The following is a 14,352-nucleotide window of genomic DNA, read 5'->3' as shown; positions in this document are numbered from 1 at the left end:
TAGACTAAACTTCAACAGCGTTCCTACTGAACCGTCTTAGCTCCTCAGATAAGCGCAACACAAAGCAGTTCAGCCGTGCATGTACAGTCCTGTGAAAAAGTCTTTGGCCCCCTGCAGAATCATACTTTTGGCACGCTTAAATGTCTCTGATTAGCAAACAAACGTTAAAGCAGCTAGAGAAACCTGAGTACATACAAGTAAGTGTTTTCAAATGATTATTTAATTTATGAATAGAATAGAACCATTATAGCACCATGAAGCAAGCTTTTCTTGAAAAGCAGCACATCAAGCCCAGGATGAGAGAAATTGAGGAACATATCGGAAACAAATTCTGAAATCTATTCAACCTGGAAGGATTAAAAGCCGTTGTTAGGGTTTCTAAAACTTTGGGACTTAAGCAAACAACACTGTCCACAAATGTTAGTCTAGTTAATTTAGTTTAGTCAACTTTATCGTACACTTTTTTCTATATATGGCAGAAATGTATCCAATTTGAAATGATGGTCCTCAGGGACCCACGGTGCAATAAACGGACATCTAAAATACAAACAGGCAATAAAATGGGCAGAGGTAACCCAATGCAATGAGGTAGATGAATAAAGTGTATGGATTAGAAAAGTGGCTGGTGCAGTCTCTGACTTGTTTATGCATTTATGCTCAAGTGTTCAGAAAAGGCCGATCTTCCTGGATGCATCGTGCCACACAGTGAAGGTGCCCATTATGTTGGCCGGGGTGCTGATGGGTTTTCCCGGCCAGGAATGCAGTGATAGTTGCTCCATGACAAGTCTTAAGAGATGTGCACAACCAGATATTTGGTGCTGGTCACCCTCTCCACAGCAGCACCGTTGAAAATGACCGCAAAGACACCTTCTCGTATTTGCCAGAAAAGACCTTGATGATCAGCAAAACCTTTGGAAACTGTGGACTAGGAAGACAAAAGTTGAAGATTTTTGAAAGTTTTGTCTACTCTTTACAAAAAACACACAAAATAGCAGAAAAAGAGCCCCACACTGACAGAAAAATCCAAAAGAGGATATCCGGCCATCAGTTCACGATGAGCACACCCGGGTTATGCAGCAGGTTAATGATCCAAAACACACCAGGAGGTGGTTTAGACCAGCGGTCTAAACCATTAAAATAATTTAACTCAAAGTGCAGTCATAACAAACAATCCTTCTCCATGCTCCACATCTGGAATGTTGTTGCACAGCAAACATGATCAGGATCTAAAGAAAAATGTATTGTTTTCTTTTCCCACACTCCTCTCTACCAAACGTCGTAAACTTCAACCAGGCTGTTACATAATGTTGCTGCTAGACAAGTTTACAAACCACACTGTAGTCATACTTCCACCCCGGCAGAGGAACTATGGTGGTTTGTACGTCTATTTTCAGCCCTGATGCAAAGAAATTATCTCACTAATCGCGATGTCCTTAGACTCTTAGTCATGACTCGTTTTAAAAAGATTCTCAGGAAAGCACACTACACTCAAAGGAAAGGTTTAGTTTAGATCTAAAGATCATTTCTTTAAAAAAAATAACAGTATGTTTGACATGTTTTCAAGATCAATTTTGATGTTCATGTCCATGTCTGAAATGAGTTAAAAACAGTAATGCAAAGATATATGTAGACAGCCAAACTGCATGTGTCAGCATGTTGCTACCGCAAACCGGTGTGACTGAGCAGCCTCCCCGTTAACATTACTATGCCTTTCCAAGTTGTCTACTGTGCTAGAAAGGGCACTAGTATAAGACTTCATAAAGTCAACAGAAGTTCAGTTCCTTTATTTTTCCTCTCCATGGCTATATACTGTCTAAGTAAGAAGATTGGATTAAGATGAAGCCTGTTTTATTTCCATACCAGACTTAGGTAAACAGGTCAGGTTGGACTGAACCACCTCAGAGGTTAAGGGAGGTGGGACTATTATTTCACAATTATTTCTCAATTTGTTTTTGCTTTTTAGTTTTAAAAAGATATAGATAAAAAAGAACTGAAGAAGACAGCTTTGTCTGGGATGTCTTTTTTTTTTCTCTCTGAGGACACCGTCGATCACCCCACAAAAACTCTAAAGCACCTTTCAGATCATAGTTCAGCAATAAACATGCCACCACAAACTACCCATTACAGACCACTTCCTTATATCAAACAAATCGATCCCACAAGATCTTCAGCCGTGTGCGCTTTCAGGCCATGCTGCTGGGATTGCAGAACCAATGGAGTATGGCTTAAAATTTGCATCTTCCACCTGACTGATATGCTGAGGTAAATCAGGAGGACAATATTGGTTAATTTATGTCTAAGAGTGTAGATTATACAACAAAAGTATGATGTGAAAGTAGATTTCTGTCTGTCTACAGTGTCCAACATGTTGTTTGGCCTTAAAACGTTACTCCAAGCTAATTTTAATGTGGTGGTTTAAAGAGAAGTTAAAGTGTTGAAGTGCAATAAGATGACAATTGCAGTTAATTAAACTCTTGTTCGTTTGGCTCATACACTGACAGATCAACACATTTGTGCAGCAGCTGTATACTGTTTGCAAAACCATGCAGGAGGACTGTTTGGAGAGGCGTGCCGTTGATTTATTTAGTAATGCAAACAGCAGGCATAGACAGATTAACTTTTATGTAATGGCAGAGAATACATATTACTTCAATCCCACAATAAAACAAGTTTTCCTACCTGGGAAACTTTTTAGTCTTTGCCCAACCGACACCTGTAGTTGTTTTTATAGTCATGATGCAAACTCATAGCTCGGGCCTTCTGCTTAACACGTGACAAAAAGGTGTGCACCGTCCCTCTGTGTTGCGCTGTTCCTCTCATTGAAGCCAAGATTCAGCACAGCATAGCAATCCCATTTGTACTGGATGAGGGAGAGGTATTCCCTCATCCCTTAGAAATGTATCCACTTTTTCCCATGTAGCTGAATCCTTGTGGCAAAGGATGGCTGCTCAATCAAGCCTTTACTATGCTGCTGATATGCAAGACTATAAATCCACTCGGCATGTTAGCATTGGAAAGGCCTTTCTTGTTGACAAAAAACCCAAACACGTTTCTGTGACTTTCCATTAAAACAAGCTGTGGTGGTCCTTGAACCTACATAGTAACTCAGTGGTAACCTGCGTAGTGTCTGGCTTCGACTGGCTGTCAAGTGCATTAAAAAGGTATGTTATGAAATAACATATCAGGTTTAAAATAAAGAGGAAACGCCTGATTAAGATTTTTGAAGGCCAGGACTGTCATATTTTTTTTAGGTATCTGTTAAAATATTTAACTATTTTGCACAATGTATTTCCATATACTGTGTTTTGTGGCACAGTTCAGGAGCTCCTTAACCGTGTTGGCTGGTCCTGACCTGATTAGATAATTTTACATGAGAGTCCTGAAGAGTAACAGAAAAGTGGTTCAATATGGCACTGGAATTACTCCATTTAGGCTAGTTCTAGAGAGACTAGCTGTAACAAACAATGGTTCAACAGACCAATAGTTTATTCAGTTGATTGCTGATTTGGAATGAAGTACTTTTATTAAGCTTTGGTGAAAATAATACTTTAATCCCCTCAAAATGGTTTATAAATCCACTGCTAGGTCCTCTGGGTGCTGCTGTCACTGCTGAGGTATGCTTAACATTTCCTCCTAATGTAAACACAACTCTCTCCTCACCATTATAATCTCTCACATAGAGCCTGTATCTGCACTCTGAAGCATCTGCACTGCTGGTGTGCTGAAATACTGTGGCAGCTCACGGGCGGAGCCGTGCTGAACATGACGTTGTGACATTGATCCTAAAATTATGTCATGCAAAAAATGTCAGGTATCCAAACCAGGTTATTAATTTGGAGTTTAATATTAACAACTATGTTATTTACCTCATGTAAGAGAGATGTTTTAGTGACCATATTTTCAGTAATGCTTTTTGGAATTATACATGCAAAGTGAAGCAGGGTTGGAAAGCGGTTTTGCCATCTTATTCTAACCCTAACTGTGTTATTAACTATCAATAAATAACTATCCCAAATAAGTAACACATTTAAAGTTTCACACTTCAGCAGGCCTTTGGGTCAAAAGTTTCCCTTGAACGTTATGGAAGTCCTGGACCATGTCCACAACCAACTTAATTTCTACATCAAATAATTTAGCTTAAAAAAAAAGGTTATGATGAACATGATTTGGCATTTAGCACAAGCTAATGTTAACAATAGGCTACTGATAGCCCTAGGTCCATTTAGAAACGTACTGTTCAGAAACTGTTGCTGCATCCTTGTTGGTTGTGCAGGAGGCTCCACTTCTCCTGCTTCTGGGTGAAATATGTACCGTTGTACCATTCTGCATCTCTTTTCATTTGTATAAAGTGAGAGTGTAAACGTTGTGTTCGGGGAGGTGGCCAGCTACAGCATGTTTGCATAAAAGTGAAAGAGCCCTAAAACGGCTCATAATGGGAGGAGCTCAAAATAGGCGAAAATGAGGAGGTTAAATTTCATTATTTTAGAATTCAGAATGTCTTTGTACAAAAATGTAATGAAGATGCATTGCATATAGCCCATAGACCTATCCTAACTTGTTTAAAAAGAAGCATTATAGGTCCCCCTTAATATTTTACAATGATTTTTGTCACTGTAATGGCTATGTTTAGTTTCTTGTCAAAAATGGCAGAGCCTATTACACTTGTTCCTTGCTACTCACGCTGAATTCAGACCACTCGGTAACAGCCAACACACTCATGTCAGCGGTCCAGAAATACAGAGATTGCTCTTTAACTGCTTTCTATTTACATCTAGTTGCTGTGATTTATACTGATTTAAATGTCGCATTACTTGTCTGAAGGAGGGTTCTGTGGGGAATGATATATTTTTAAAAATTGTATCATGTCTTTGTTCAGGTTATATTCGTTCAATCCGATTAGAGCTTTGCGTTGCGGACAAAAACAGTATCACGGTTATTACGGTATTTATTCTCGGTCCGATGATTATCGCAATACGGATTCAAATTAAGTCTAGTTTCTAAGATGGTACCTGTTTCAATACAAACATGAAGAACTAATTTTAAATAACTTATAAGCCTTAAATAACTACTGATGGGAATAACGCATGGAGCCTTTATGGATGACACTTTATCGTCTAATATGTTGATGCATAGATCCCATTTGTAGTGCCATTTAAAACTAGAAAGAAATTTTTGTACAACATGAAAACAAGGGGAAAAAAAGTTCACACTTCTGGCTGCAGTTTCATCTACTGCCCACATATTGCCTGTATCATCTGTCTTATTGAATTTTAAAGCCTTTAGCTGTTTCACAATTAAATTATTTTATTGACCAGTACCAATGGCAGTACCTATTCACACCGCTAAATGCACATCTTTGTTTCTGGTGCCAGACACAAGATGTTGTTTCTAAAAATACAAGTCAAAACGAGACACAGTTGACATCTTATTCCTTACTGTAGTAAGGAATAAAGTGAAACTGCCTCCAGGTCAAGCTCACTTCAGATTGAAGGTATGAAGGCATCATGCTGCTCTTGTAAATATGTGTGTTGGTGTTAACTGCTGGCATGGGCTTCCTGGGTGATTATTTACATGTCACGTGGGTTTTATTAACACTTTACAGTTAATGGGAACTGTTTGTATTCATCAGCTGCAGCAGCATCTCATTGTGTAAATATGACTTAAATGGACAGGATGGAATTTGCAAAAAAAATTTCTGAACAGTGTTGGGTTTACCTTATGCAATGAAATAATAACATTATAGCACTTTAGCTGATAATTTAGAAGTCAATCAAACCGTTTAGAGAGGACAAAGTCGACATATGTATTTGACATTTTTATGGGGATGGGTTTCTTTTTTTTCTTTTTTTCTTTTTAATGATAATTAGGTTCTGCTGATACGAGGCGTCTCTTTTACTGGGGACTCCTGGTCAAAATGGCGCCAAAAGCAAACTCAAATAGCTTCAATCAAAAGAAAATGTTCCAGAGGACAAAAAAAACAAAGACAAAAAAACTATGCCTACTCCTATATTTTGAAATGCACTGAATAAATGCAAGACTTGTTCAATGTAGAACTAATGTAATTATTTATTATTTTGTTTAGAATTATTTACCTATTTTATTTAGAATAAAACATTTGGATGGTTTTTCTGTGCTTCACCCCAAAATACTGTTTGTAGAAAATATTACAGTTAACTAACTCATCACATTAAAAGTTGTGCTTTAAATTCAAATTTGTTAACATGAACATCATCAGGCATCCTTAAAAATACAGGCTAGTACCTGATAATATATAATATTGTCTACCATTACTGATTTATTGATTGACTTGACTTTTGAATATTAGTGGCTGATTTATTTAAAACTTTGATTTACAACTAAGTACATTAAAAACATTTCTCAAGGTCTTGCAGGAAACGTCCTGCTTTTGAATCGGCAATGATTAGCCACTCCCTCTATAATAAAAGCGAGATAAAAATCAGCATTTGTTTCTAAGTCCTTGGTCCGTCTGTGTCATGCAATCAGAGCAGAGCTCAGTTAAATCTGTAGCAGGGGTGTGAGCAGGCCGTACTGCTGGTTGCTTGGTTTTCAATAACCAAGGCAAAATGTGTCGGGAGTCTGTTCTGCTTTCTGAGCGGCTTTAGTAGATTTTATGACAGTATGACTTCAACTGTAAACAGTGGCCATGGATGGAGGTTCAATGGGAACTTTTGTTTATTTTCCTTCCGACTCGAAGCACAAGTTTGTTTTCTCTACGATGATTGATTATGCAGTCCTGTGCTGTCATTCAATAAACCTCAGCAAAAGCCGTTAATGTTCTTGTTTGTTCTAATATTATACAAGTTGTGTTTAATCCCCCCCCCCCCCAAAAAAAACAAAAACCCAAAACATTTGTTAGTTTTTTACAATCCATCACGTTTATCGTCATTCATTAATCTGTGCTTGATCCTCTGCAATCTAAGGAAGATATTTTAGGAAAGAAAATCAGATGGCAACAAAATTTTCACTCCCTGATACCTTCTAACCCCATTACCAGATGTTATACAGTTGAACATATTTATTCTGTATACAAATACACACAACTTTATTTTTCTCTGTCTACCACTTAACCAGACTCTGCCTTTCCTATTTTATGTCATTTAGGATTACCTAAAATACAGATTTTTGCTAAATGCCAGAATAATGGGGGACCTTTGTTGTTGTTTTTTCAAATTCAAATGTTTTCATGTTTCCTTAGTACTTGGTAGAATGTCTTTTAAACTGTAAGACTTGTGCCATATAGTTTAAAAGGTGTTCTGTGTGTCCTTCCTCAAGCTTAGAAAACAGCTTTTTGGCCAGTTCCTCCTGACAGAACTCGGGTAAATGAGTCCGTTTTGCAGACCGATTCATCTCGATCCAAACATGGCCTTTACTGTCACTAAGCTACTTTTTAACTGATTTGTTAGTAAGCCTAGGGTTATTGTCCGTATTAAAGACCCATTTGTGCCCAAGCTTTAACTCTTTGGCTGATGTCTTGAGATGTTTCGTGAGCTGTTTACTTTCACATAATGTTGTCTTGTTAGGATTTCATATTTTTTGCAAGCTGCAGCAGTGTACCAGAAGGTCTCCAAAAATTAAGGACTTTGCCGCTGTTATGTTTATCCTGCTTTGGACTAATGGCTTCTTCCTTTCTGAGTGGCCTTTCAGCCTAGGGCTCCTTTCACTGCGGATAACGACGCTCTCTTCCAGCTTCAGTCAGCATCTTCCCAACATATTTTTTCTTTTGTTCTGGGATTGATTCACTCATATCATACTAAAATTGGTTCATCTTTGGGACCAATCTCCTTCTATGATGGCTGGACTTTCCCAGCTCTTTATGCGTGTGTATAAAAGTTTAAACAGATGAACATGGTGCATTCAAGCATGTGGAAGTTGAACGCAAAAAGGAAATGGCTGATTTCTTTGTATTTTTCCGGGATTTCACACCAGGAAGCAGCAAGTGTGAGGTTGTTGCCTGAAAATGCATCCACCGGTTTGCTTCCAGTTAACTTAAATGTAACTTAAACTAACCCAGCAGTAGCTTACAAAGCCATGATGTGATCATCTGGGCTTTCCCAAGCCGTTTAAAGGCACAGTAATCTTAGCCTATTTAAACCACTTAATGTGAAGATGGTAATAAAAAAAAAAAATCTGCCATTTAGTTAATGCCAGAATGAGCAGGGAAATCTTTAGTTTGATTTTTTTTTTGTCAGATTTTAAGGAAAAAAACGGCTATGTGTCTTTTTATATTTATGTAAATGTGTGGTTTCAGCTGTAAATGTAGCATCCAGTATGCACACTGACATCCTCATCAGTGTTTCTCCATTTCTCTGCTGTCATGTAACCCCCATGCTCTCGGTTTTACATTCTTTTACTCTCTCCTCGTCTTCCTCATTTGTCTTTCACTTCCTTTTTTAATTGTTTTCCTTTACTGAGTTATGCATCGGACTGAAGTCAGCAGCGTCTGATGAGAAAGGCCAATGGGGGAATGGGATTTGGATGGGATTTGAAGATTTAGGATACTGAGACCTTTTTAGTCACGAGGGAACAAATGGTGTGTGTGAAATAGTTAGAGGAATTCAGAGAGAAGGAGGGATGACAGAATATCGAAAGGGGGGGGGGGGGGGTTGAGGCAGGGAGTCCCCACCCTCTCCCCCTTCCCTTAACGTTCTCTAACTCCCCTTCTCTAGGCTGGCCTTATTTGGTCATGTTGCTGCGACTCCAATGTGAAGTTCAGAGACACAGAAATGGGGGGGTGGACAGATTGTTCTTTTCCTCCTCTTTTCAACCTCTCTGCAAAAAAGGAGCAGTGATCTGATGGGAGATAAAAATCCGAGGAAAGCCAGAACTTGGAGGGAGGAGATAAATTCAGCTCTGCAGAAGAAAGTAGTTCATCCGTTCCTGCTAAACAAAGCCTAACTTTCATCCCGTGTCGAAGTCTCCCTCAGTCCTGGCGAGTTGCAGAAGAGGAACTCTCCCAGCAGAGAAGAGGAACTTCTCTCTGAAACTGTGTCCGCATGCAAATAAAAGGCCCGGTTTCCCTCCTGGCGGGTTTCTGCACAGCCTATGAAAATGAACACCACAATCGGCCACTATTGATAACGGCAGCGTCTCTTTTGTTGCGTGCGGTTACACGCGCCGACTGACCTTGCCTCCTCGCCGTGCCCTTTTATAATGAAAACAGAACCACGGATGTTTTTCTGTTTTTTATGCGGTGATACCTGGTGCCATCTAACCACAGTCTATTACCGCCTTTTAGGAGAGCTGATGTAGGCCGATCACACACGCAGAGACAGGCCTCCCCTGCCCCGCCGCTCCTCACCAGCGCAGAGAGAGGCCTTTGATCTCCATTCAGGAGAATTATTAATATGTGTTTGAAGTGCAGGCACACGCATGGCCGGATTAGTATACAAAGAGACGTGAACCAAGATAGTTTCTATTTTGGGAGTTTAATGTGGTAGACTAGCTCAAAATAGCGCATAAAGTGAGGTGGAAGGAAACGGATGCATGCCTTTTTAATTTTTTGTATATATTTGAATCTAAAAAAAAGTATTTCAGGCATGTATGTTCACTCCCCCTGTAGCTTTAGTTTGCAGAATCAGATTCTTCTGTAAAAAACAGCTGCAAGTCTTTTTAAGGTATGTCTGTACCAGCTTTGCACCTCTAGAAGCTAGATCCTTTGCATCAGATCAAAAAGAGAGCACATGTGCACAGAAGATTTAATGGCTTGCCACAGATTCTCAATTGAATTTATGTTTCAGCTTTTAAAGGCACAATCTAACAGATACACTTTACTCTGATCTAAGGAACTCCATCATAGCTCTGGTTGTATGCTTAATGTTGTTTTCTTGCTGAAAGGTGAGCCCCCACCTAACCACAACATATGTAAAGTTTTTTTGCAGAGGTTCTCTTCTTAGCAAGATTCTCCTTGGTACAGAAAAGTGTCCCCAGAGCATGATACTGCCAGCATCATGTTTCATTGTGTGGATGGTGTATTCATGGTTTTGGTTTTCTACCACACATGTAAGCAAAAAAAGTTAGATTTTGGTCTCATCTTCCCAGAGCACCCTGTTGTCCATGGTTGCTGTGTACCCTAAATGGCTTGTAGTAAGTTTCTTGTTCTAGCCACTCATCCATAAACGTCCATCTTTTGAAGTAGACCACTCACTGCGGTGACGCACCCTGCCTTTTGCCTACTGACTCCCCTCGACCCTCCAAGGTTTAAGCTAAAATAGAACATAGACGATTGGATGTACGGCTAATATTTGTTCTGCCGGGTCATTCTCCCACCTGAGCTGTGTCTCTCTGCAGCTCCTCCAGGGTCACCTGGGTCTCTTGGTTTTTTTCTCTGATAAATGCTTCCCTTTCTTGACCTTTCAATCAAGTGTTTTGTTAGAATTGCAGGTGTTATATACCCTCTGGTGAGATGTTCAAAACATAGAATTTTGTTTTTATAACCCAACCCTGTTTTAAACATCTCCACAGCTTTCTCCCTGACCTGTCTGCTGGAATCATTGGTCTCCATGATAGTTCATTGTTCTCTATAATAAACAATAGCATTGTTCATCCTGCCACCATTCACGCTGAGGAGGATTTTAAAATGGGATTTGAATAAATCTCCAAAGAGTCTTCCTGTGTGAGATTATGCTGTCGCAGTAACAGATGAATTGATTCAGAGGATTTTTGCACATCTTGATTAGCGTTGTTGATAATTGTGGACGCCGCTGTATGCATTTCCATACATTTCCCTCTGCCCTGTGTGCGTGGCTTTCATTTGAGATGAATTGAGCGGAACTGATCGATTTCTGCCTCTTGTTCCGCACAGACTGCCTGTTTAAACTTTGCCCCATGAACCGCTACTCAGCCCAGAAGCAGTTCTGGAAAGCAGCAAAGCCCGGAGGGAACACCGACACGGTGCTGCTCAACAAGCTCCACGTAAGCAGAGAAAACGGCATCTCACAGCCACCTCAACCCTGCCGTCACAGCTTGCAATAACAGCTACAGAGCAGATTTTAATAGGTGCTGGATATAAATTTCTTTGAGGGTTGAGATGTGGATGAAAAATGTTTAGATTCTTTCTTTACTGAATGTACAAAACTTTTTACAGTGCTCTTTTTTTTTTTTTACTGTGCTCCCAGTTGGGAAAGCATCCTTTCTTCTGGATAGTTTCTGGTAGAATCCTTGCAAGTCCTTTTATAGGCATTTTTGCGAACCTTTCACTCCTACTGCTATACCTATCTACCCTGGAGGCTCTCCTTCCTCTCTTTCCACTGAAGTCCAACACCATTTAAAGCAATCCGTTTGACCAAACAGTCAAAGGATGTAAGTGGGCAATGTTCCCTGTGGATAGGTGAGGTCAGGAATCTGTGGTAAAACGTTTGTGCTGAAGATCCATGTTTTGGTAAAGACTTTTTGTTCAGGGCCTTTTCTTTACGAAAAATAAAACAGATTTCAGAGCAGATTTCTGTAGGACTGGAAGTGGTGAGCTATGATATTGGTGAAATAAATGTCCTTTTCTCTCTTTTGAACACCAGCACGCAGCCGACCTGGAGAAGAAACAAAATGACTCTGAAAACAAAAAGCTCCTGGGAACAGTGATACAGTACGGGAATGTCATTCAGGTTGGTTGCTGAGAAATACCAGCCTGTTTTAAACCAGCAGAGGTGGGCTTGATATCATTTGAGAATCATTCCAACATGCCATGTGCTTAAAATTTTAATATTTCTGAGCTTTAATGACTCCAAGTGCACTTGTATGTCGGAAATGAAAAGATAACTCCCATGCTACTATGGTAAAGAAACGTGATAAAGCTTTCTTCAAGTGCCCATGAAACAGTATGCAAAATATTAGGTACAGTATCGCTTTAAATTATGGGTTTCTTGAAAAGTTGGAGTTGGTGGAGCTAAATAAGATCATTTGAAACCCAGAATCAGGCCAAGTGGTTATTTAAACTCAAACTATGTTTAGATACACTCTCTATGGTCATGGATGCTGCTTGGAGCCGGCATGGAGCCGTTCTTTTTCCCTGATGGAGTGACGACACAACGTACAACTTCAGTGAATAAAAAAAAACTGGTGCACACGTTGAACTTTATTGGGAATTTTCTCTAATTCATTCAGGGTCTAAAATTATGCAAACAGGCTGAAATCTACCCCCAGTAATATTTATTTTGGTGCCTCCCAGCAAGTAGCACAATCGCTTTGTAGCCATCATCAACAGGGTTCAGGCCTTCTTCAAGCTGGATATCTATCAGAAGGGATTGATTTAATTTAAACTGGTTGGTTTTCTGACACTGATCTGTCAAATAATTTGGAGGTATTCCTACTTCATTATTATTTTGCGTCGTGCAATGTGCAAGTACCACTCTGTGCAAAACAGTCTCTAAGGACGCTGCCGCCACCACCATGCTTAACAGCTGGGATGTTGTTTTTAGGTCTGAAAGCCTCACCTTGAGTCCTCCAAACAGACGACTTGTTGTTGTGGCCAATCAGCTACGTCTTTGTCCCACCCAACCACATTTTTATGTCTCCAAAAGGCATTTTGGCTTCTCCTTGAGGGCAGATGCAAAATTCATTCATCCTTAAAGGTTTCCATCTTGGAGCTATTATTATTATTATTATTATTATTATTATTATTATTATTATTATTATTATTAACTTGCTTTCTCGTTGAACAGTGACGCTGATGTTCCCACATCTTCCAGTTTTCTAAAGGTTATTTCTGAACTCTCTGAAAGGTGACATTTTGGATAAGATGGTTGAAACAAGGACTTGGTAGGATGTTCCAGCAGGGCAACGATCCCAAACACACATCAAGACTAGTGTTAGAAGGCTCTCGTTAGGCCTCCTGATTAGCTTCTCTTAAGCTTTGACCTAAACTCTATTGAAAATGTTACAGACTATAGTTAAAAAATAGCTTTTTCCCAGAAAGCCATCCAATTTAAATTAACTCTACCAAAAATCCAGCCAGGATTATGTGTGCAAATAGCTGCAAAATGTGTTTGGTTTCTCTGCATCTTGCTAAAGGACATTAATCTAAATATCAGTGGGAGGTGTATGTATACATCTGAGCCTATATGTTTAAATCAAACCCTGTGTGGATTAGAGAAAATCCATAAGAAACTCAAATATGTGCATTCATTTTTATTTTTTTTATTCACTGAAGTTGTTTGTTGCCTGATTCCCTCTGCCCCTGAAAAAGAACAGATGCATCATTAATGCCCAAGAATGGCAACATACATGCCAACGATGAGTGCATGTAAACATCTAACTAGCAGCATATATCTTTTGTTCTGCATATTTCTGATGGTAAGCATTTTAAATAAAAACCGCTTTCCTAAATATGTCACACCATCGGAAACACTTCCTGCACACCGCAACGTCTCTCGCTGCTTTTTTGTTCCTAACACAGCTGCTTCACCTGAAGAGCAACAAATACCTGACGGTGAACAAACGGCTGCCGGCGCTGTTGGAGAAGAACGCCATGAGGGTGATGTTGGACACGGCAGGAAATGAAGGCTCCTGGTTCTACATTCAGCCCTTCTACAAGCTCCGCTCCATCGGGGACAGTGTGAGTGTTTCGGTCTGTGGGAGGAGTGCAGAGTGGGAGTGCTGGACTCCATGTGGATGAACGTCATGCAGCAGAACAGAATCGTCTGATCTGTGCCAGAGATGATGCATATCATCCAGTTATCGCTTTAGAGTAAAGTGGACATGGTGATATTTTGTACTGTAGAATCACATTCCACTGAAACTACAGCTGCAAGTCTGTTGTGGCGCCCCTCTACCAGATTCGCAGACTGCAGTTTTTGCCTATTCTTCTTTGCAAAAATAGTTCAAGTTGGATTGGATCTGTGACACCCATTTTCTTGAGTCTTGCAATAGATTCTCAACTAGTTTTAGATCTGCGCCTTGACAGTGATACTTCAACACGTGAAGATGCTTTGATCTAAACGCGGGGAGGTCAAACTCCAGTCCTCTAAACCTTTTTGCACTGCAACTTTTAGATGCGACACCTACCTTAACACTCCTCAACCAAATTGCTTAATTACAGCATGCAGTCAAGTTGTCCACAGCCCTACTAATGACTAATTATTTTATTCAGGTGTGTTAAAGCAGAGATGCATCTAAAAGATGCGGGGCACCGACCCAGGAGGACTGGAGTTTGACACTCATGATTTAAACCATTCTGCTGACCCTCCACCCCAGTCTCAGTCTCAGGTCTTAGTTAGCCACGAGATGTTCTACCATGGTAGTTCTGTATGTATCTCCATCCATAGTCCTCCTAAGTCTGACCAACTTCCTTGTTCCTGCTGAAGAAAAGCACCACCACAGCATGATGCTGCCACCACAATG

General features: G+C 39.9%; 1 protein-coding gene across 4 annotated transcripts in view; it reads left to right on the top strand.

Moving 5' to 3' along the window:
- LOC105937030 (inositol 1,4,5-trisphosphate receptor type 1) overlaps window positions 1–14,352 on the top strand; it is a 121,072-nt gene that overhangs the window by 22,875 nt on the left and 83,845 nt on the right. For all 4 annotated transcript variants that reach the window (XM_036151573.1, XM_036151572.1, XM_036151570.1 and 1 more), the window contains 3 exons: window positions 10,823–10,932; window positions 11,532–11,618; window positions 13,409–13,567. In XM_036151573.1, coding sequence (XP_036007466.1) covers window positions 10,823–10,932; window positions 11,532–11,618; window positions 13,409–13,567 — 356 coding nt within the window. The remainder of the gene's footprint in view (window positions 1–10,822; window positions 10,933–11,531; window positions 11,619–13,408; window positions 13,568–14,352) is intronic.

Source organism: Fundulus heteroclitus, chromosome 20 (assembly GCF_011125445.2).
Source record: "Fundulus heteroclitus isolate FHET01 chromosome 20, MU-UCD_Fhet_4.1, whole genome shotgun sequence".
In the NCBI taxonomy this organism is placed as follows: Eukaryota; Metazoa; Chordata; class Actinopteri; order Cyprinodontiformes; family Fundulidae; genus Fundulus; species Fundulus heteroclitus.
Note: the sequence above shows the minus strand (reverse complement) of the source record. Positions and strands in the feature narration are given on the sequence as shown.